Genomic DNA, 24,435 nt, shown 5'->3' with positions numbered 1-24,435 from the left:
TTGGGATATTTGTTTAATGTACCGTGTGTGTGTGTATATATATATACTTTTTTAATATCTCTTTTGATCAGGAAACTGTTGTAACAATGCAGTGAATAGAGCTATCTCAATAGGAAACTAGGACTTTCACACTTACGATCCTATTCTTGAAATATTTTGGCAGCTCAGGATATCTGTTCAATATACATACTTTTTTTTTCTTTGTATCAGTTTCTTTTGTGTGTTGGTGAAAATCAGTGGAATACTACTTTTTTATATTATTATTACTAATTACAAAGAAAAAATCTCACTTATTTAGATGGCTAATCTGTAACTGAATTTGCTTGTGCTAGTTTTGGTAACAAAGGCATGTAGACTGTAATAAATTGAATGAGGACCTGACATCTCTAAAGCAGAAGAAACACATTTAAAGTTTCTTTAAATAGTGTCTTCCTTAAATAGATTATTCTTCTGAAATAGCAGGGAGCTGAATTCCGTTATCCTGTCATTAGCAGATTTCTAGTCTAGTTATAGAACCTTCCCATAAATATTTGTTTATGTACAGTTTTAAAATCTAATAGGCAAACAAGTAGTTTTCCATTGTTATGATCTGTCCCACCATCTATAATGAAATGGTAATGTTTGAAGGTCTAAAACATCAGTAGCAATGATAATTTCATGTCACAGATGGAGATAAATAAGAAGTGTCATTCTATGAGGTAGTGTCTTTTCTAACGATTTCCCTGGGGTATATTCCAGAAGTACTTAATGGCAATGATGGTTTTTTATTTGGAATGAAAACTGGTTTTCCTGAACTATTGTCCGTAGACAGATTTGTAAAAGAAAAGATAGGCTTTTCCTGAAGTTTCATTATCTCTTTATTGCAAAAAGGAGTTTGTGATACTAGAAAGTGAGGAGTTTAGCCAGGTGGTGGAGGCTTCCAGTTTGGTAGTAGATGATTGCTGCTTCCCCAGGGCATGGGTCTTGTGGAAATGTTAGCTGTGAACAGAAGGATCTTTAGGTTGCCTTTTCCTTTTTTTATATGTAACAGTTAGCAACTAGCTAAAGTAATAGAGGGAAATGGAACAACATTTCTGATAATGAGCAACTAAAATTTGGTACACTTGTACTAGCAGTTTACGTGACAGGAGCTATTTCTCAGCTGCTATTTTCACTTTGTTACTAGCAGTATTGATATGTTCTGTGGTGTGGAATGAGGGTAGGAGGGATAGGATCAGAACCTTTTCTTCTCATCCTTCTGGTCACTCATTCCAACTTCAGCACTCTTGAAATTTAGTTTGTGTTACCATTGTGTTGGATGAGTTGGCACAGTAATTCAGAGTATGTCGCCAAATATTATGGACTAACTCTTCAGCTTATGTCAGGTCTGAAGTGTTTTATCATCCTTGAAGTCCATTAGGCTGTCTGGTGTTCCTGCTGATAGCAAGAAGTTGCGCCCTTACATTTAAAACATATTTTTATATTTCTTCACAATGACAGCTTTCAGCTTTTTGGGCTGAAGAAAATAACAATGCTTTGCCGTTGCTCATTAGAGTTTAAAGTGAGCAATGAAAATGAAATCTGAGTCCAAAACCTGTCAACTGAAGTGTTTGAGTTTTTTTTGTTGTTGTGTTTTTGTTTGTTTGTTTGTTTGTTTGTTTGTTTTAACTCCTAGCCTGCAAGTCCTGGGCAGTCTGCTTCACCACTTCTCAAGCACTGTGCTTCTGTTCTCGAAACTGTGGTAAAAACTGTGCCTGGTCTTCAACAAGCTGTCTTTTTAATTGCAAAAGTGAAATACTTGTCAGGTAATAGTTATATGAATGGTTAGCTATCCACCTCTTTAGTTTCTTTAATAAAAAAAAAATAATAATTTCACACTTTTAAATCATAATGAATATTTTTCTTTCACCGCAGAACACTGCATTACAGCTAAGTTAAGGACATTTGCACTGCCTTTTTTTATGATTTGTATGAGCCTATCTTAATTGTATGGGCACATAAATATGGTGGGTTTTATCTATTGCTTCCAAAAAAGATCACTTATTTTATGTTTTACAGATGGAACAATGGGAAAATATCTTGTCTTTGACTTGGTTTTGATTTCATTTCATAGCCACATAGTACTTGGTATATGAATTTATTCACTAAATGCTCACATTAATTTAAAAAAAATATAAAATTGGTGGACAATTAATAAATGCTCTATATTTAACCTCTGTATTTCACATCAACTACTTTTTCACTTTCTCTTTTTTAACTTCCTAGGGGATATTGAAGCAGCCCATAGTAATCTACATTACTGTCTTGAAAGGAATCCTTCTTATGCAGATGCACACTTACTGATGGCCCAGGTGTATTTGGCTCAAAACAATACTAAACTATGTTCTCAATCCTTGGAACTTTGTCTGAGCTACAATTTTGAGGTGAGTTGGACAAAAGAATGAGACTATTTTATTCGGTCAATCATCTGAAGTTGTATGTTTTTGTATATAATAATTTTTAAAGTGAACTTTTTATGACTCTTCTGCTACAAGTTTAATATCTAAATGTTTCTATGAACACGGTCTCTGAATACATATCAAAGAAATGACCATAAAGGCAAGACTAACACCTTATTGCAATATATTGAAACTGTTCTGAAATATAAAAGAAAGAAATGGTAGCTTTTTCTCAAATTCTTACATAAATATTAAAAACTTGTTATTTGAACAGAATTTGTAATTCTAGGCTAACCTTGCAACAGTCTTTAAAAGCCAACGTAGAAGGACTTGAAGTGTGATCTAATGTTGTTTCTCGACTTTTTGCTCAGATGTTCAATTGCTGATGAAGATATGCACAGATGCGCGAGGGGATCAGAAGGGGTCTGTAGTTACCTCTTGGCAATTCATGCTGCTTTAAGCACTTGAAGTGTTAAGAGAGTAACCATATGCTGTGCTCTCTTCCATTGATGTCACATCTTTGTCCATCTTTTCTGTCCCTTCAGGAGCAAATTTGGTAAACGAAGCACTGTATGAAAAAACTTTCACTGTTTTGCAATAGTCCTCACCAGTTTCATTTCTTGGGGCTAATACATTGCAGTATGGGATTTTTGATTTGTTGACGTCAGTGAAACTTCATGTAGGATTAATGCTGAGTTGGGAGCACTTTACACAGCACTTATTAGGTCTGAGTTGTGCTAAGTCTCTTGACAGAGCTTAGCTGAAAAGTGGCAAACTACCATTTCCTTGCAAGCATGCTCCCATCTTGGTTCCTTCCTCCAAGTGATGCAAGAAAGCTGAAGGTTAACTACCTAGTTAGGAGACACTGACGTGCTTGCAACTTTGTACACAGTTACATTTCCCTTATCGACATTTCCTTTTCATGTGAAGTATGTTTTAAGAAGGTGGAGAAATGGCAAGCAGGACTTGTGTACAATCGTTATTTGGCACTTCTTTTAATTAATAGCCTGATGAAGTGTGCATACAGCAGTGTGGGGGATGTTCAAAATCCCTTAAAAGTCAGTCTAGCTTCAAATAATGCTGTAATAAATGTTTTTCTATCCCAAAGTCTCATCTCACGTAACAGTTTTTCTTTTTTTAATTGAAAACTTAATTATTAGTTTGCATAATCTTTGAAAATTCTAGTATTTTCACAAGGAAATTACTGAAGTTGAAATCAGATATATTTGGAGGAAATAAGGAACTGAGGTCAATATTTAAAAATAGAAATTAAAAATCTTCTTTCAAGGGGTTTCAATACTATGCATAAAGTAAAATTTGGAAACTCCTTACCTCATTACATATTTTTTTTTTTTTTAGGTGAGAGAACATCCTGTTTATCACTTAATTAAGGCCCAAACCCAGAAGAAGATGGGAGAATTATCAGAAGCTATTAAGACCTTACAGATGGCAAAGAATTTGCCTGGAATGAGAAAACCTACAGCTTCCTCAAAAACTAAAGGAAAAAGAATTGAAATTGATGCAAGTGATCGTGTGTCAGTCTTCCTAGAGTTAGTAGAAGCTCATCGTTTGAATGGAGAACCAGTAAGATGGCAGACTTGTTAAGATGTAATACATACCTGAAAACAATTTCCTCTTCCCATTAACAGAAGTGTCTGTTCTCATTTGTTCGGAATAGAAAACCATCACCTCTTTTACCAAGAGGATTTGCTTGGTAAAATTTCCAAGGTGTTAATATCTGACTTGACAGCTTGTACCTTAAATTGTGCAGAGAAAAGAAAGCTACTTGCAGGTGCTCAATTTTGAGTCTATAAAACCCCTTTTAATTTTGAGGAGGAGATACTGTTGATGTTCATTTGCTGGCACATAGATTCCTGTTTTGCTGTCAAATGCTATTAGAAATGTTTTGGGATCATGTCCTTTGTGTAGCAGCATCCTTACTGTCAGCTGTATTTTAATAAACAGTAGGACGCTACATAAGAATGTAAGAGAAGCCATACAATCATGTAGTTGAAAGCGATGTCTGGAGGTCATCCTGCTCAAAGCAGGACCTGTTAGAGGAAGGTGCTAAAGGCATTGTCCAGTTGAATTTTGAGCATCTCCTTGTATATATGCAATACAAATGTTATTTTCTCTACTAAAACTCTTTTTGGTAGTTCATATCACATAACTTTTATTTACAAAATCAAGAGCTAAAAAATTTTAAATGTTTTAGCGAAAAAAATGGATAGTATGGTTTGGGGGTTTTTTTTGTGGGTTTTTTTGGTTGGTTTTGTGTAATGCCCCTAGATGTTCATTTGCTTATGTTGTCTTTATTTTTGGCTGTTCAGCAACAGGAAATACATTAATTCTATTGGGTTTATTATTTGTAGCATGAAGCTGCTATAATACTGCAAGATGCCATTAATGAATTTTCTGGAACTCCTGAGGAACTAAGAGTTGTGATTGCAAATGCAGATCTGGCAATTGCACAAGGAGATGTTGAACAAGCCTTGACCATGCTCCGAAATATTACACCTGAACAGCCTTACTTTGTACAAGCTAAAGAAAAAATGGCAGATGTTTATCTTCAGTACAGGAAAGATAAGAAGTTATATGCTGGCTGCTATAGGTAAAAGTTTGTGGTGTGTGTGTATATATTTTCCTAGGTGTTTAATGGTAGCACAGTGAGCTCATTTTTTACCTTTCTACTACAATTAAGTCAGAAATATTTAGTGACATAATTTCATTTGAGTAAGTGTTGTAACATTTAAAACCATAATTGGAAGTCCTATTTTGGAAGGATATATCAGATTTTTTTTGTTTCATTTTTCAGAAATAAAAACTAAAACCTGCAGAGGATAAAATTGTTGTGCCCTATTTGTTGTTGTTTAGATACCAATATTGACATGTTAAATATTGAGCAAGATTCTGTCTTTTGTTTCCAGAGAGCTAGTAGAAAAACTGCCAAGTGCTCATACTTTTCTTCTTCTTGGTGATGCATACATGAATATTCAAGAGGTAAGTGCTTGCTGGAGATGAATAGAATGATTGAGTCATTTGTTGACTTTGGCAAGTTGAGACAATGTAACATGCTGACTCTTATTGATTGGTAGTTGGCAAACAGAAACTGCTTTAGGGTGTAAAAAAAACATAATTACTGGCTACAAATATAACTGTTCTAAGTTCAAAGAAAAAGCTGTTGAAAATGTATTTCTTCTGATAACTGACTGGGTGAAAGTCAAGGAGAGAATTTTAATCTGGAAGAACACTGACGCACAAGACTAACAAAAATCTAAAGTGAGAGCTAAATTAAATTCAGAAAGAAGTCAGAGGTGTTTAGAATAGAGTTCTGAAGCTTGGAATAATTCTAGGTACCTTAGTTCTCATATTGAAAATTTTATTTAAAAATTTTAAATTATTGCATTCTTATATATTTTTTACAACCTTTCGTTCTTGATGAACTGGAAGTGTATTCAGTATTTGTAGAAGACAATGTAGTCAAGCAGACATAGGAATTTGAATGGTAGACATTTAAATTCATATTTTGAAAGAATAGGTTGGGTTAGGACATGCAACTAATAGTTTAGATTCCTAGTTTGGGGATCTGTAGGTGATTAATGGTTGTTTACTTGTTAAAGCTTGTGTGTAGTTTTCTCCTTAATGAAGAATTATAAAGCAAAAGGGAATTTGTTTAGATCTGCTATAACATGGCTAGAGGACAGATATGGATGATTATCCAACACAGTAGTAAGTTTGCATAAGTTCGTTAACTAGTCAAAATAGTAGTAGAGAGATTTCAGTGGAAAAAGAATCAGGTTAATTCAAACTCATTTGTTTGCCATTGTTCTCTCCACATTCTGTTTTAGTGGCTTTACACTTCCAGCAATTTCATAGTGACCATTTTTCTCTGAGAAGCATTGTAGCTTATGAACCAGTAGTACTTGGCAGTCATACCTGGAGGCGTTACCAGATTTTGTTTTCTTCATACCCTTTTTATCTCTAATCCTTGACTTCTGTGTTTATATCTTTTACTGTTGAAGCCTGATGAAGCCATAGAAGTCTACGAGCAGGCCTTGAAGAAAAATCCAAAAGATCCAGCTTTAGCGAGTAAAATTGGAAAAGCCCTAATCAAAACACATAACTATTCAAAGGTATTCTATAAGTACTGCATTAGGCTAATTAAGTATTGTGTTCATTATTGTCAACATGTGGGCTTTGCCTGATTTTGTTTTCAGGTTGGGTAGAAGAAGCATTTCACTTTAAAACGCTGAACAGACTTTTTATCCTGAAAGTAAGTTTGTAGATCCCCTTCAAAATACCTGGCCAAAGGTACAGTTAAACATTGGTGGATACAAATCTGGTGAATTGTAGTTCTGGTGACTTGCAGTTTATGTGTTTTTGGGCCTGCACTCAAAACCATGTTTAATTACTTCTCCATTGACCCAGTCTTGTTATATCTCCTAGCCTTAACATTGTCTAGGAGAGTAGTAATAGAGGCTTTAACTTCTTGTTGTAGGAAAAACAGAAGAAAATGTTTGGGGAAAACTTGCACGAGCAAATGGTTTTATTTGGGCAACCTCAAACTACTGGAGGGTGTGTTCAAACTGTTTTGCGTTTGCAGTGGTAGAATTTTCACTTGCTTCTGTTTAGGTCACTATTACAAGCAGCTCAGTATATGATTCCTATCTTGCTCCATGACACTTTAAACTTTTTTTGTGTATGTGTAATAATCTAATGTACTGTGAGGGTTCCTAGAGTAACTATAGAAGAAAATTGTAATCTGTGTGGTGATGGGTGTTTTATGTGCTTAAATTTTTTTATTTTGAGGCTTCAGCTATATTATCCTTAGGATGCTTAAGCCTAAATAGGTCAGCTGCCTGATATTGCACTATTATGCATGTTTAAACATGTTCTATTTTAAAACAATAAAAGTTAATAAAATGTTTCAAATTCATTTTGGAAATGTAACTTTTCAACATAATTCCAGTTCTCATTTTTCCCTTTGCTTAAAGAAGTAACATCCTATTTCAAGAGTATTTAAGTTGTTATTTTGAAGTCTTTTGGGTTGTTTGGTTTTTTTTGAATTATGGAATAGTAGTTTATTGATCTGGAGCATAGCTTTTTTTTCTTAAGTAAATATTTGACTTTTTTAATTGATATGATTGTCAGTTTTTATGTTTAAAAATACAGAGAGAGAAGACTCCTTTCTATTAGATAATGTTTAGTTGGTATTTTTAAACTTTTCATTACTTCTTTTATCTTCATGTTTTGCAGGTAGACGTTGGGAAAATATTTGTCCTTTGTATACAGTAAAACAGAACTTGTATAATTCCAGTCCGACTGGAGTTATAAACTTCAGCAGCTAATGAAAATGTAGTTTAATTGGCAGTGTTCCTGTCAAAGACAGAATGTGATAATGTGGTTAGGCTATGTAAATGCATATTTATCAAAAAGTGTGTTGTAGTTATTCTATTTATCTTTAATTTGGCATTATATTTTTGGAAGCCTGAACTTACAACCAAATAACACCTTTTTAATATAGTATTTATTAGAAATGACTTGGTTACAGGAGAAGTGAAGAAAGCAGAGAAAACTCTAAGCAGCATGTCATTCAATACCTAGGCAAGGTTGTTGTCTTTAAGATTTATCTTTAAATAATACTCAGATTTTTGTTTCTTCCTTTCAGGCAATCAGTTACTATGAGGCCGCATTGAGAAGCGGTCAACAGAATTTCCTTTGCTATGATTTGGCTGAGCTTTTAATGAAACTGAAGCAATATGAAAAGGCAGAAAAAGTACTTCAGCAAGCTTTAGATCATGAGCCTGGTAGGAATGTTATTAATTTACAGCAAAACATACAATTTCTACTGTTGGTTGTGTTTTCTGTGTGATTCTAAGGAATAAAGAAGTTCCATATAAAACTTTTTTGAACTGTAAACCACAGGAAACTATTAAGTGATAAATGTGAAATGCACTCTAAAATAAACTTCACTTATATTTAAAGGTGCTTTTGCCAGGACTTTTAAACTTGGAACATCTGTGATAAGTGAAGTCAGTAAATACAATAGCAGAGCTCCATACATGCAAGGTTCTTTCTCTTCTGTGCTAACAAATGTTCTGATTCTGAATTGATCAAGTATAGATGAGTTGTTCCTGCTGTTAGGGAATGGTTGTTTAGGTGGTAAATGCTACCTAGTATCCTTCAGAGCAAAGAGATTGAACTGATTGAAGATGTCTCTTAAGACCCTCTTTTACATGTTAGGAATATGCACTTAAAAAGCTAAAACTTTTGGATTTTTTTCCTTGGTTTTGTTAAGAGGCAATTAAGAAGTTTTAAGGTGTTTAGTGTGAGTTATTGAGCTATACCCTTAATTAAGGAAATCTTTTTGCAGTGGTTTAATTATATTTGTTAACTTTTGTGGCTATCTGAATACAGAAACAGTTAGTATTAGCAAGTCTTATTACTAGTCCCTTCTGTAAGTTTTTTCTTATGTCACTATTTTACTGGTCTTTCTTACTGTGCAGGGGAATGTTAGTTTTCTGTCTTGTTTACTTCTTACTGAAAAAATCCTCTCGTTTAACATTATATTCCTGTCTTAGTTAAGCCTTTGAGGATCTGTCTAATTTAATAATCATGCTCAAGACAGCTTGATATCCTAGTGTGGAAAGATAAATTAGCAGTAAATAAAGCTTGTCCCATGTACTTTAAAATCTTCTCTTGCATCTTACAATAAAGCAAAAAGCACATAAGCCAATGTCCTTTTTGTACATCTTTGATATACATGTATTCTCTACATGAAAAAATGTAGATCTCATTGGCTGACTGGGAAAATTATTGAACAGTTTAATATCTTTTTTTAGAAATGCTGAAATGTCCGTCATTTGTGAAAGAAAAATGAAATATAGGAAACGTAGTGGAGGGAATGATTTTACATGGTTGGCTACATGGCCTAATCTCTGATATAGAACAGCATGTCACAATTATAACACTTTGAAGACAGTTTGCTAATAGAGTATAGCTCAATATACTTTTTTTTTTTCAAATTTTAGTAAAGATATAACATGGATTTTGGTGACTTTTTTGTTTTAATGTGGAACTGTGCTAAAGATACCTCTTTGTCAATAGATTAAAATGAATACAAGCCAGGGAGAACTTGTATTCTTCAAATATTATTTTATGCATGTATATTTTAACCATTATTCAAAAGTAGCTTGCTGCTTTTTGAGTAGATTCTGAAATACTTGGTTGAAATAACTCTATTCATGTCTGTTCCAGACTCTCACAAAAGAAAGGTAGTTTGAGGTCTGACTAGAAATTTCATCAAACAGTCTTATGCTTTTCGAATGTACAGTAGCACTCATTGAATCAATTTGGACATTTTTCATTGACTTTGAGGAGGATTTAGACCAGAAGTGTCAGGAGTGACTTTATTTCCTGTCCACTTAAATCAATAGCTTTTCTCTCATGTTTCTGAGAATGCAAATAGACTAGACAGTCAATTTTTTTATCTTCCTTTTGCATCCTTCAATGTCTCTGGCCTTAATTCTCACTCTGTGGGTTGTAGTGTTTACTCTGCCCACTAACAACACACAGAATCAAATCACAATCCTAAATATGTAAGATCAAGCTGTGAACTTTTCACTTAAGCTCTTGCCTGGAGTATGTGGAGAGCTTTGTCTTTCTTTGACTTTAGCAGCATCAGTTCTTACAAGAATAATGTTTGTTTAATGTCATTATTACAGTTAATGAATTATCTTCTCTGATGGAAGATGGACGTTACCAGGTGCTTCTGGCAAAAATTTACAGCAAAATGGAGAAGACTGATGAAGCTATTGTTTCATTACAACAGGTAAATGGGAAAACAAAACCCTATGAAAGCTTGCAATGTTCTCAGTTTTATCCCTGGTTTCACTTTTATCCAAGATTCTAACCATATTATTTTTGTGAATGAGGAAAACACATACATGGTAGGGATAAAGCGTCACTGACTGGTGTGAAATGTAAAGAACATATGTGGTTAGAAAGTCTAAGCTTTTTGTGCGCAGTGTTGTCTGAATTTTAGAGCAGAATGCAGGCTTTTACTGGAAGCCTGCATTCGTATTATGCCTTCATTTGTGTGTGGAGCATAGTTTTAGCAGAGCAGGTAAAACAAAATGGGCTATGGGGACAGCTTGGTTACATATCCTCAGCTCAGCATTGAACACCACTCACAGAACAATTCGGAACAGCTTTCAATGGCTACCTGTAATTTTGTTGTACTGCTGTTTATTTTAAATAGCAATGGTAAGATCTGTTCATACTGGAGTTGAATACTGTCACTCAGACTAAGGCTTGAAAGAACAAAGTTGGAAGCTAGAGATAATTTAATCCATTTAGAAGACACTTTCTCAACATAAAGATTGAGCAAGAGGTTAGGTCAGTACATTCTCTTCCATTATACCTCCACTGTGTTACAGAAACAGTAAGCCTTGGTACCATCTTCTGACTAGCAAGAAAAGTAAACTAGGTAGATTGGTTAGAAAGAGAATTGTACATAGGAGTTAAAATCCTACTGATGTTTCTGTTTAATCTGTTGTTAAATTCTTACTTCTTTTTTCCTCATAATGTACTTTTTTCTTAATCAAAGTTGACTTTTTTCCCCATTCTCCTTTAGTAAACTTCCCCCAAAGCAGTCTACTTCTCTTACTCTTTTCTTTACTTTTATAGTTCTTTCAGGTTTCTCACTATATCACACTTCAAAAACCTTGTGTTTGTCTCTCTCCCCTTTTTTCTTTTGTTGTTGTTTTTGTTACTGCCCTCAAAACTGTCCTTCCTTGTACCTGTTCTCTTTGAAATCTTTTCCTGCTCCTTTTCCTTTTGCTGCCACATTGATTTACACAAAACCAACTATTTTGATTATTTCAGCAGGACTAACTGCTCAGTTATGTTATTGCCTCTTCTTGAACAGGTTTCTTCCCTTGTTTTTCAGAGTGATGTTAGAAGTTCCCCCCAGATTTTACTTTGTGTTTTAATTCTCCTTCCCTGCTAGGCAAAATGGTAGGGAGGTGAGAAGAAGCAGGATAATATTAGTGTTTCCTTCTCTTCAACTTGTGAACTTTTAAATGAGCGAAGCAGCTCTTCTGAGATTTTATTTCAATGTTAAGATAGTTACAAAACTGCTTGAGCAGAAAGAGGAAATCTCATGTGTGTTAATCGGCTAGAATTCCAGTTGAAATCAAAGAAAACTGATCAGCCATAATCAGATTTAGGCATAGCTGTTTCTTTATCTGCCCTCTTTTGGGGCATCTGCTATTAACAAAGAGCTCGACCTCTGTGCTTCTGCTAGACTTTTCTTAATCACTCCCTAAATGAAGGACCTCAGAAAATAAAGTTTGAAGCTTTTTTACTTCCCTGCCGCTGAGTTTTCTGTGCTTAATAAAGGAGTTAAGTACATACACCTTCTGGGTTTTGGCCTTTGAGGTCTTGTTTATATACCTTATCAAAAGCTTAATTTTAAGAAAAAAAAAGAAAGGGGAGTGAAAAGGCATGTAACACTTCTATTGAATATTTTTAATGTAGGAAGGTAGCTTGGAGACTAAGGAAGTTCTTAACGGGAACCCACAGAGATGATGATAAAATTGTTCGAAGCAAATCTTTAAGGCTTGTGTGCAAAAGCATTGCTTTTCTCTTTAATAATGAGGATTTATTCAATTGTGTCCTACACTAGCATTTTTTGTGATTACAACTCTGCTAGTAGTTATAAATTGGAACATAACCATTTGAATTGGGGAGGAGATTAGTTATAAATAATGCAAGGCACAGAAATATGGGGGAAATTTAGACCAATAAAAATGTGTCATGTTTGTTCAAATGAATGTATTTGACCTAAATATTCCTTAGATGGAGTATTAAATAAGCTTTTTCATACCACCATTTTCTTCAAGTACACAAGGGGTAAACTGGATCCCTCCCTGGCTTTTTGCTTTAATGTCCTGTTCCTTACGTTTCACAAAACACTGTATGTATGATTATCTTAAAATTATGGTCTGTAAAGTGTAGATTATACATTATTGGATTGACATGAAGTTGTTATAAGGAGTATTTTTAGAACAAGTGTATTGGGATTCCATCTTGAAAGTGTTGAACACTAGGTTGCTTTTCAGCATGTTTTTAATGTGAATTTTGAGGAAGCAAGGCAGTTTGAGACAGGTTGTTGAGGGAGAGATACTGGGGGAGGGTTGTTTTGGTTTGCTTGTTTTCATTGATGTTTTTTATAGTGGAGACATTTTTACCTGCTTTTTTACTATTTGGGGGTTTTCCTCTATCAAATACATAGCATGCTCTAGAACCTTTTAAAAATGTAATTACATTATTTTAAAGTAGATAATACAAAATTCATTCCTTTGAAAAATGTTGACTGTTCACTCCTTTCCCCACACTAGGCTCGGGAATTACAAGCCAGAGTGCTTAAACGGGCTCAAATAGAACAGCTGGATGCAATTCCTGCACAGAAACAGTTAGCGGCTGAAATTTGTGCTGAGATTGCAAAACATTCTACAGCCCAGCGAAACTATGAAAAAGCAATTAAATTTTACAAAGAAGCTCTTGTTCACTGTGAAACCGATAACAAGGTCAGTTCTTCTTCTGACTATTTTGCATTGTTTTTCCATTCAGTTTTGATATCTAGCAATACATTTTTCCAATTATCCACAGTGTAGAAGTATATTTGGAATTATTTCTGCTTTGGTACACATAGAGCCTTGAACTTTGTCCCCTTCATTGCTTATCATGATAAAATAGTTGTACGTACTGCTAAGTTCTGTCTCTTACACAAACTCCTGATTCAAGTGGTGGTCTGCATGCACTCAGAGTTGCCCATTAGATCATGTATTGAGCCTGTCTTCATGTAGCAATTGAGGACATGTAAGGTACAGCACAGTAATAATGGATATTTGTTTCAATCTTGCTTGTTAGCGGCCCTGTGGAATGAAGTCCCAGTGATTTCAGTCAGTTCAGACAATTTCTCTCTCTTCTGTATCTGTTTTAGCAGTTTTAGACTTTTTAGCAGTTTTAGACTTTTATCTGGACTTGGTAGGATTCTGATTTTAGTCACAAAGTGTTGCTGTTGTTGAGCAGTGATTATTGCACTGCTTCTCTCTTCCCTGTACTGTCTCTTTCCCACAAGCCTGCCTGTTGATAAATGTTGGTAAATTTGAGCTTATTTTTTATCCCCTTCCTTCTTCTCCTTTCACAGCCCTGAGATTTAGAGATAAAAGAGGGAGCACCAAAATTAAGTGTCAACTTTAGTAGTGTTTTTAGATTAAAAATAAATAAATACAATTTTTGTCAAATTTCCACGATATTCTAGCATGTGTTGTATATTTAGGTGTATGTGAAGACTTCTTATTTTGCTGCTTCTTACTGCACAGCTGTCAGATTCACCAGCTGCTAAATTACAAATGTATCACCCAGTTTTAATACTTGAACTTGTGTGTTATGGTTTCAAGAATCTAGGTCCTTCCTAAAACTACAGCTTCAGCATTTTTGAGACAGGATTTCCTCAAGGCATCTTGTAAGAATGATGAAGGGGAAAAAAAAATAATTCAGGAGAAGAATAAAAACATCTTTAAAATCTTCAAAGGAGGTGACTTCCCCATTCTATCTTTATGAGCGAGGAGACTGCCTGTCATAGTACAGGTACAGCTATGGCTTTTGTGGTATGCCATCCCAGTAATTCAGTATCAAAGCCTTAACCTTTTTTTTTTTTCCTTTCACACCAGTACTGAAATACCAGCATGGCATTTCCCTTCAATTCTTGCTAAAATCATACTAGTGAGAGATTCCCATTGTCACAAGATATGCTGTGCACTGACATTTGTACTGAATATCTCTGTTAGATGCACTTACTGGAGATGTTTGCTTTAATCCTACTTCACTAGCAACACAGAATACAATGACATCTTAGAAAACCTAAGACTGAATTTCTGATTAAGAACTTATTCCCTCCTTAGAGTACTGAAAGCAAAATACTTTTGGTTACCCACAACTAGTATAAATGAGTCATCTTACTCTATTTCTATAGTTTTAGTAGATTTGAATGTGTTTTCTTCCCTTGATTTTTAAAAGCATTGCTAGTACAAGGTTGGAATTGAATTCTTTTAAATCCTAAAATATTAATTTGAGCTGTTAAAACACCTGCCTTTTTCTTGATGTCTTCACAGAGTTTACTTTCCTTAAAATTATATATGAAAGTATTGGAAATTCCTTTGAAGCTATCTGTACCTTGTTTCATCAGAACAAAATCTCCTGTATTCTAGCCAAAGTAAACCAAGCCAGATTTGAAATGTTGCATTAAACATATTATTCACCTAAATGTGAAAAGATTGCCACCCATGTCATAAGGGTTTTGGGTTGTGTTGTTTCATTTTACATAGTTAAATCTGGTAGGCAATACCCTGCCTCATTTCTCTGACCAGATAAGAGGCAAGGCAGTTTCCAGATGCAGACTTGAAGTGGATCACAGACTGCATCAAGGACATCATTTCACAGTATCATTGTTTTTGGGTTGGGGGTGAAAATTTAGAAACCACTTCGAGTCACTAGAATCTAGTAGAAGTCCAGTTTAACTGGCATCGTTCTCTGACTTGCCCAAGGCAGGAAGCATTCCTTGACTAGCAGACTGCTTTTTGGTCTTCCACTGTGTTACAGTTGAATATGTAAATAACAGGAAGTAGGAAGAAAACAGTTGTTAAATATTATGGAAGTTGCCTTCATATCCTGAACAGGATGTTCAAAACACTATTTTGATTCAGAAGTGCCTTTCGCAAGCGTAACCAGAGAGAGAATTGTGATGCAATTCTAAATGCCTCCTTTTGGGGGGAAAAAAAAAAAATCAAAACACCATATGGAATTAAGCAGGAGTGACATTGCTTACTGTTTGTCTACTGCTAATTTTACTTTGTGATTTGTTTAACTCCTGTTTGCTTCAATGGGAACTTGATTAAATCTGTGGTAACTCTTGTGTTTATAAACTTTTCTGTGGCATTTTATTGAGAATAGTCTATGATGCATCTTAAGGATGCATGCTTATATACATTTCAGTTTGTTAATATTTATTCTGCAGTTGCTTTTCAGAAATGGATCCATACACAGTCTTAATGTGGTAGGTTTGGAAATGCAAATAAGAAAACTGTTTCTGCTGGAATTTGCTTATACTCCAGAACTAATTGGTGAATGTTAATGAGGTATTTGCTTGTGTCAGTGAATTTAAAACTACTTGCACTTACATTTTTTTCCAAGAAAATTATTCTTACCAAAATACTGTAGTCTTCAGAGCAATACTCTCTAAGCAGCTGTGTTTTCAACCTACCTCCAGAATATCCTTCTGAAGAAGAAAAGTTTATCTGTTTAAAGGTGAGGGAATGGAAACTAATTAAATTACTTGACCAAGAGCCCACAGGAAACAACAGAGAAAGCTCTCTCTTTAGAAGAGAAACAAATTTTCCCTGAGGCTCTGAAATCCCAGGTTAATACTTGTAGAACTGAACCAGCTTCTTCATCTTTTGAATTACATATAGTTAAATATTTTAATATACAGGCAATGTTGGAACTTGCACGTTTGTATCTTGCACAAGATGATACCGATGCCTGTCAACATCAGTGTTCCTTACTACTGAAGAATGACCAAGATAATGAAGCAGCAACAATGGTATGTGCTATTATACTAATCCTGTATCAGAAGTTTTTTTGAAGTTTGTGTGTCTGCAATGTGATGAGTCCATAAAATATTACTTTTAAGAAAGCCTACAGCTTCTGATTTCAAACATGTGAAAAATCCATTGGAACAAAATGTTTTTCTGTTTATGCTAGATAATGATTCAATATGAAGTTTCTAGCAATCATAGCCTTCATTCTATCTCAATGCAAAAATGTGTCTTTAAAAGTACTAGTAGAGGAAAAAGTAGTAGTTGTAATATTGGCTAAAGCATGGCTTAATGCATGTTCTATTAACAATTGACTAATGGTCAGGGAAGAAGTTATTTTTCCAGCACAGTAATATTAAAGCAAGTATCTAAAAAAAAAACTTCCAGAAGAAAAGAACTGTGTTCTTAAGGTGGTTTTACATCCTTATATAATCATAGTAATCATATTCCTACTTAACCATTTCTAATCACAGCTGCAGATTCTCTGTACAGGATTTGTATACTTCTTGGCTTAAAAGACAACTCAGTAGACCGAGCAACTTTTGATTTAACAAGTTAGGAGCAAAATTATTTTAAGTTGAGAATCATATATTTTCTCACAGCAGTCTAACATCTGGAATTTATCCTAGTATGGTGCAAGAACAGGAATAATAGCACTCTTAATGTATGTTATTAAATCTACTCTTTATTTGTTTTACTTCCACTGCTGAAGTGGGCTATCATCTTTCTTTTTCCCTAACTTTAAACTAACTTTGCTTTGTATATACTTAATCTGCATTTATAGAAAATAAAATTAGAAGTAAAACTGTACAAGTAAAAAAAAAACCCCAACATATTTGAAAGGTACATCAAAGTGTTTAATTTTCTTTTAATTTTTACCTTAAGTGAAAAGTTGAGATATGAGCCTGTACCTGCTCATTAACCTGTGTGTCTGTATATAGTGTTTATTTTCCAGAGAGTAATGAAAAACCCAACTCAGTTCACTACTTGTGCAATTCCTGCAGCACTTAAAAGCTATAGTTTCAGCTCCCCACTTCACAGAACTAGAGTTCATTATAAACCACAATTTACAATGTTTTGTTTTGTTTTCTCTATATTGGTCAATGCTGTAGATGATGGCCGATCTCATGTTCAGGAAGCAAGATTATGAACAAGCTGTCTTTCATTTCCAGCAGCTCCTAGAACGCAAGCCAGGTGAATATTTAGCAGTGATATTTTTAATTCTTTCTGGTACATAGTTCCAATGAGGTAGAGGAATAAATATCTAAAAAAATACTTTGTATGATTAAAAAGAATGTGCGATTTATAATGTAATGGATACTAAAACCGAAGACCATTACTGTATATAAAAACATAAAGCTATTGTAGGGGAAGACGAGAAAATTATTTCTTATAGATATAGTAATTTACTTTGCTGCAATGTAATGTACATTGTTTACCTCCAGCCAAATATAGCTAGGGTGTTATGTACTTGTAACTGTGAAGCACTTTCTCTTGTGTGTAGATACCAAGTGCGTGAACACAAAGCTAGCATTTTATTTCAAGATTAATAAAGGAAACTTGTCTTGGACAGGAATAAGTTTCTTCTAGCAATTTGCAAATTATGACCAGAGAGAAATCTATTAAAATAGTACTATAATGAATGTAAAGCTTTCTAGTGGACTTTGTGAAAAAAGTTTTGACAGTACAGCAAATGTTTTCATTTGAGTGCTTTTGAAAGTGAAGTACAATTATACTTATCTTTGTACACGTTTTTATAAAAGTATTGCAAGTATCACTTGGTATCTTCATTCTTGCTAACGTGGTTACTGAGTAATATGCCTTATGTATTACACCATATATAATTTTTGTATGTGAAAAAAACAACGCAGGCTCTTTATTTCTTAAGCTATTTATACAGCAAATAACTAGAATTACAATGTCCTAATTTTTTGTATATTTAGATAACTATGCAACCCTTTCACAATTAATTGATCTGTTAAGAAGAGCTGGGAAACTAGAAGAAGTCCCAAGATTTCTTTTAATGGCTGAAAAACATTCTTCCAGAACAAAGCTTGAACCAGGATTTCACTACTGCAAAGGACTGTATCTTTGGTACTTCCAATTATAAATAAGATAAGGTTTATTTGATGATGTATTAACTTTCTCATCATCCATTATCATTCAAAGGTGGTACATATAGTGTGATAAGTAATATAGCACTGCTTTCCTAATTACTTAAGGTGGTAGGATTTTAGGAAAGGTCTCCTTTTCTGTTCTGAAATACTTTCCAATGAGCTCCTCTTTAAAATGAAGCTGTTATCTGTCTCGCATACATCTTTCATATTTCCTGCTTGTTAAAAGGGATATTCTTGCTGATTCAAAAATACAATATTATTTATTTTCAAATTTTAGAATTTATCAGATTGGTTTTGGTCTGCAAAAAACAAGTTCCGTGCAATAGTATGTGTGCTGTTCAAACCCTGCATTATCAGTGTGTGCAAGTGTGTCATCTGTTTTTAAATACTTGGGTTTCTTCTGGGATTGTTGGGTGGGATTTGTTGTAGCTAATTTCACTTGCCCAGCTTTAAATATTTTAATTATCTGTCTAGGTATACAGGTGAACCAAATGATGCACTCCGGCATTTTAATAAAGCTCGAAAGGACAGTGACTGGGGACAGAATGCAGTCTACAACATGATTGAAATTTGTTTGAACCCAGATAATGAAACTGTGGGTGGTGAAGTCTTCGAAAATCTGGATGCTGACATAGGGTAAGTGAATGAAATAAATATTGCTTGGGTTCTTCTGTCATCCCCTTCCTCTGCAGCCCCTTAATAAAGTGCCTTAATTTAAATTGCTAGAACTTTAAGCGTATCTAATGCTTTGAATAGTCTACTTACTATATTGTGAGAGACCATCCTACACTATAATAAGTCAGTCTCAAGCAGAAAATATAGAAGATTTTATCTGGAATCCTGGTCACTTGCAGTGTTAAAAAGAGCTTGTTAGGTTGGAACTGCTGTTGTTACAGAAGAGAATCAATGTAGAATTCCTATATAACAGAGCTGTCTTGTACAAAATGGTGTGCCTGTAGCATGGAATTGGTACTAGCTTGTAATTAATTTGGTGTATATTAAAAAAATAAGCTTTTACAAGCACTTTCTTTCTGATAACAGTAATTCAACAGAGAAGCAGGAGTCCGTGCAGTTGGCTGTAAGAACAGCAGAAAATCTTCTGAAGGAACTCAAGCCTCAGACCATTCAGGGTCACATTCAGCTGCGAATCATGGAAAATTATTGTCTCATGGCAACCAAACAAAAATCAAGTGTTGAACGAGCACTGAACACTTTCACTGAAATAGTAGTGGCTGAGGTTAGTAACCTGTCTCATTTCCTCAGTCTTCTCTTTCACACTTACTACATTTTTTTTTAACTAGTCTCACAGTTAACTTTCAGGAATAGTGGCATGTGTTAGTGCTATTTGTTCTAAGGATTTTTTTGCCTATTCAAGAATATTTTATATAAAATTTGAAAAAAAACCATGCTGAAATAACATGGTTTAGAGGTTTTCAAGTGGATTGCAAATTTATAACTCAACTAAATGGTAACATTGCCAGTTACTGAAATGTGGATAGGCTATTTGGTTCAAGTTGCTGGGTCTGCTTTTTAATTCCCAGTCTTGCCAGCAGCGTGTCTGATGATAGAAGTCTATACAATACCTTCATTCTGTAAGCAAAAGGAATTAAATATAAGCTGCCTTCATGTACTTCATGGCAATTTGACAGAATTTAGATTCCAGGGCAAGATTATCCATCTGCTTAAAATTCATCCTTATGATGGAAATCTTCATTATTTTATAGCTACTTGTAGTCATTAGCTTTAGGATTAACAACAGATACTTTTGCTACCAGCACCTTTCAACAGATTTTATTTAAGCACATGTGGACACATCTAATCCATCAGAATGCCAAGAAATACTTAACTACCCATTAACTGTGTGCTAAACTGCTTCTTGGCTAAGCTGAGTATACTGGTGCTTACCTTGTGTGTAAGGCAGTTATGAGAATCACAAACAAGGTCCCTCTACCTTCAGTACTGGCTTCCCAGTCTTGCTCAGAGTTGATCCGAGGTCCTGTGAATATTGAATGTTTTTTGACACGGTGACACAGTTCCAGCAGGAAGAAAATGCTCCAGTCTATTTAGTCTTCTCTTCAGGGTTGCATAAAGTATACAGTTTTAATCTCTTCAGACTTTAGAGGTTATTGATCCATGCTAGGTGTGACTATTGAGGGAGAGGGGGGACGAGCTGATCCTTATGCAGAAGAGGGGGTTTTGGTGGGGTCTTTTTTCTTTAACCCACTATGGCAAGCCTATTTACAGCACAACCCTACAAAGAAGTGTAAAGGCAGAATGCCAATAGTGAGGCAGGAACACTGAGAGGGAGAAAGAGGCTTTTAAGTTAGCTGCTAATAGAACTACTCTCTGCATTTAGGAAGCAGTTTCAGGATGTAAGCCCCATTCTCATCTATACCCTGTGCTAATAAAGGCAGGATTTTAAAAATCACACTTGCTCCTGCACTTCTTACTGCTTGCTTGAGGCTCTTGCATAGAATGGTGGCTTTTAAGAATCCTGTTTGCTATACATAGCTTCTGGATATGGGCAGTGTAGACTTACATTTTTAGGAGCTGTACACCTAATAATAGGAATTGGTGTCCCTGTTATTGTTATTTGACAGGAACTGCTAAAAGTAGAAAATACCACTTGTAACTTCAAGTGAGTTCAGTTTCTATCTGAAGTATTTATTTGTGTATCAAAAGGATAGATCTTGATGGTATCAGAATGTTTCTTGCTGAGATGAAATACCTGTGGATGCTTTCAACGTTTCCTGAGCCTGAAGAAGATTGTTTTGAGCCCAAACTTCTGTTCAGCCTCTTAATTAATGTGGTGTTTATCATGATTAGTCTTACAGAAATAATCATAGCACTAGATGTTACATGTTACAAACATGTTTTCCATCTATCTTTATTTCCTGAGATTTAGCTTTTAGTTTAGATACCTGGTGAAAGTCTTATTTAAAAAAAAAAGAAAAAAGTTAAAAGCAAAATAAAAAAGCACTAAGCAGTCACTATGGTTTTTACTGCAGAAGGATCATATACCAGCACTTTTGGGAATGGCCACAGCCTACATGATCTTGAAACAGACTCCACGAGCCAGAAATCAGTTAAAACGGATTTCAAAAATGAGCTGGAATCCCATTGATGCAGAGGAGTTTGAAAAGAGTTGGCTTCTGCTTGCAGATATATATATTCAATCTGCTAAATATGATATGGCAGGTGAATTATTAAAACGGTGCCTTCGTCATAACAGGGTAAGTGAATGTACATTAAAAGTAACCTTAGTAACCTTTTATTTTAATTCTTCTAATGTTTAGTTTTCCTCTGAAAAAGGATTTTGAATTGCATTTCTTTTTCCAATTGCCTGGTATTTCACTTATTAAGGAGAAGTAGACCGAAACAAGCCAGGAAACCAGCAACTTTACACTGAAGGGTAGTAAACAAATCTGTGAATGCTGCTTAGTCATTTTTATTCATATTCTGTAATAACTTATGCCAGTTTTAGCTGTGGTGACACTAGAAGCTTAAGGTGTTTATAGAGCATCAGAGGTGCATGTTACTGAGTCTTGCAAACCTGATGAAGAAAAATGTAGCCATATAAATTTTGGAAACTTGCTCCATTTATTAAGAGATGTTATCTTCGTATCTTAAAATATGTTTTTAAACATTTATGTTCATAAGCCTGCTACTATACAAGAGTTTTTTGTTTGGGGTTTTTTTTTTAATGCTAGTATTAATTCTCTGCTGTGAAGATACTGTCTGGTAGATTGTCTGGGGACAAGCTCTGATGTTCTTGCCTCAGGGTTTCTGAGCTGGCAAACTGCCTAATACTCTGCTTTGACTATAGGAACAAGGACAGATCTTAGCTTGTGTGCTTTTTTTTCATTTTGTCCCTTTTTGCTTACCACATTTTTCCATCTATACACTTCACTTTCCTTCACATGAGGCACATCCAATAGGCTAGTTTTCCATAGATACTATGCTGCAGGTTCAGGATACTGTTTATAGTGCACAGATTTGGTTTAGAAAAGGACCTGATGCTGTATATTTCTTTTTCTGAATTCATCAGTATAGAAGATAAGGTTCATTATTCAGTCACATTTCTACAACCTCCTTGAGAGGTAGACTTTTTTGAACTTGTACTCTTTTTATTTCTAAATACAAAATCAAGAGGCAGCTGCAACAGTTCTTGGTATAATGGTATCATGTACCTCTGCAGAGATGCCTCTTAAAATAGGATGTACTCAATTTCATTTTTACAGAAAATGAGTTTGAATTTAGTTAAGAAAAAATTCTACCTTAAGGTCAGTTACACACTTGTCCAGATGGCCAAGGGAAGTTGCAAAATCCATACCACTGGAGGATAAATATGAGTCATCTCCCAAAACAAGATATACCTTGAAATAGATGGTCAGTTGAGCAGGTATGTACCACAAATGACACTTTGTTGCAGAAATTCCAAGCGGCTCCAAAAACATAGCCTACCAAGTAATTTGTTTTCTTCTAAAAAGTTTGGGACCCATGAGGGGCTTAGATAAACAAGTTCTGCTTGATAGGAAGGAGGATGGCAAATTAGAAGTCTGGTTCCTTAAAACAGCATAGTAAAGATACTGATGTTTCTCCAACTTGTATGCAAAGCAGCTAAGCAGGACTTGTACTATACAAATAGGTGTTGAATATTTTAGATCTTAACAAATCTTGTTAATTCATAAGACAGTATTTTGTGTGGTATTCTCCAATTTGGAAGATTTTATTAGATTGAGAAAACACGTTATTGTGATGAATTAGTTTTTAGGATTGTTTTTATCATCCAGAATCGAATGATATGGATATATGTGTGTGTATATATATAATTTAAGTAAGTGTGTTGGGTGAAAACTTCATAAGTCTGGTATCTTGTAATACAGGTTTGTTTTGATTTTAAAATATTTAGGTTTGGTTAGTAAGATCCCAATGAGCAGACTGTTTCTTTGAAATTGGGGCTTCTTACTGATTACTCTTCTTGAATTTGACCTTTTTGTTTTATCACAAATGAGAGGGGGAGTATATTTTTGTCCTCATTTTCTAGGCATTCCCATACTGCTTATCCCAGTATGCTGTGATTTGAAAGCTTTTCATCAGTAGATTTTGGAAGCCTAACTGGAAATAGTGAAGTTAAAGGTGGAATGTAATTTATATAGCAGCAATTCTTTGTTCTGCCGATGTAAAAAAAAAAAAGGTGCATATTTTCATAAAATCTTCATTTTTTCTCTCAAGTATTTGACCTATTGGCAGCATGATACTATAAGCTGTTCACAGTAAGGGCATATGGTAGTTAGGGTTTTGCTTATTTTTGTGGGTTTTTTTCCTGCTTTATCTACTAAATTTAAGATTTCTGTATGAATTACTGTGTCTTTCATACTAACTTTTACTATGGATTTAAATTGATTTATGTGTATGCGTAACATAAGCAAGGCTAGTATTTTCATCTAGCGCTTAGTAGTTTTTGAAACCTGTTTTCCAGATGCTTGTAACTTGCCACTTGGAGTTATACAAAATGAAATATTTAATGGTTGGTGTTCTCTTTAGGATATTTGTGTATGTCTTTAGCTTTAAGTGGAAAATTATAATGTAAAACAGTTTCCAAAAATAAGGCTATGAAAATACATTTTTAAGAAAAAGTGAAACAAACAATATTTGTGGAAGATCTAACACTTTCCCGCTGGACTTGAAATGTGGCTGCCATACGGTTATTATTAACCGAGAGTGGTATCTACAGGGTTTCAGGAGGCTCTAAACATTTTTGAAGGTGTAGTTGCAGTGTCCTCTGTGATGAACTCTGTACTTGACTCGGAGTAACTTAGGAAGTCGCTGTGCAGAATTCCATATAACTGATTTGTATTACAGATGTTTTAAATCAAGACCAGCTTGTCATCAGAGTTAGTACAAGTATCACTTAGCTTTCCAGTTGTACAGATTTGAAGCATTTAAATAATTAAGCTGTCGGTATTATTATATGTAAGCTTACCTAAATAAAAGTTTGAATTAATATTTATATTTTGCAGTCATGCTGCAAGGCTTATGAATACATGGGATACATAATGGAAAAGGAACAAGCATATAAGGATGCAGCATTAAATTATGAGATGGCCTGGAAATATGGAAACCAAATGAATCCAACAATAGGCATGTATATATAACCTATAAGCATGATTTCAGGCACTACAGTAGGAATGAAACAGCTACCCTTTACTGGAAAGACTGCTTTTAATGTTCTGT

At 34.6% G+C, this 24,435-nt stretch overlaps 1 protein-coding gene across 4 annotated transcripts in view; it reads left to right on the top strand.

The window, feature by feature from the left end:
- Positions 1-24,435, top strand: part of TTC21B (tetratricopeptide repeat domain 21B) — a 44,277-nt gene that overhangs the window by 12,542 nt on the left and 7,300 nt on the right. For 2 of the 4 annotated variants that reach the window (XM_069781292.1, XM_069781295.1), the window contains 16 exons: positions 1,655-1,784; positions 2,245-2,402; positions 3,777-4,001; positions 4,790-5,028; positions 5,345-5,417; positions 6,440-6,550; positions 8,086-8,224; positions 10,142-10,248; positions 12,821-13,009; positions 15,976-16,086; positions 17,194-17,275; positions 18,025-18,175; positions 18,673-18,834; positions 19,240-19,435; positions 21,207-21,431; positions 24,222-24,342. In XM_069781292.1, coding sequence (XP_069637393.1) covers positions 1,655-1,784; positions 2,245-2,402; positions 3,777-4,001; positions 4,790-5,028; positions 5,345-5,417; positions 6,440-6,550; positions 8,086-8,224; positions 10,142-10,248; positions 12,821-13,009; positions 15,976-16,086; positions 17,194-17,275; positions 18,025-18,175; positions 18,673-18,834; positions 19,240-19,435; positions 21,207-21,431; positions 24,222-24,342 — 2,419 coding nt within the window. Of the gene's footprint in view, positions 1-1,654; positions 1,785-2,244; positions 2,403-3,776; positions 4,002-4,789; positions 5,029-5,344; positions 5,418-6,439; positions 6,551-8,085; positions 8,225-10,141; positions 10,249-12,820; positions 13,010-15,975; positions 16,087-17,193; positions 17,276-18,024; positions 18,176-18,672; positions 18,835-19,222; positions 19,436-21,206; positions 21,432-24,221; positions 24,343-24,435 lie in introns of all 4 variants that reach the window. The other 2 variants (XM_069781293.1, XM_069781294.1) reach the window with 2 other exon arrangements.

This window comes from Haliaeetus albicilla, chromosome 4 (genome assembly GCF_947461875.1).
Source record: "Haliaeetus albicilla chromosome 4, bHalAlb1.1, whole genome shotgun sequence".
Lineage (NCBI taxonomy): Eukaryota > Metazoa > Chordata > Aves > Accipitriformes > Accipitridae > Haliaeetus > Haliaeetus albicilla.
This window is presented reverse-complemented; position numbering and strand designations above follow the sequence as displayed.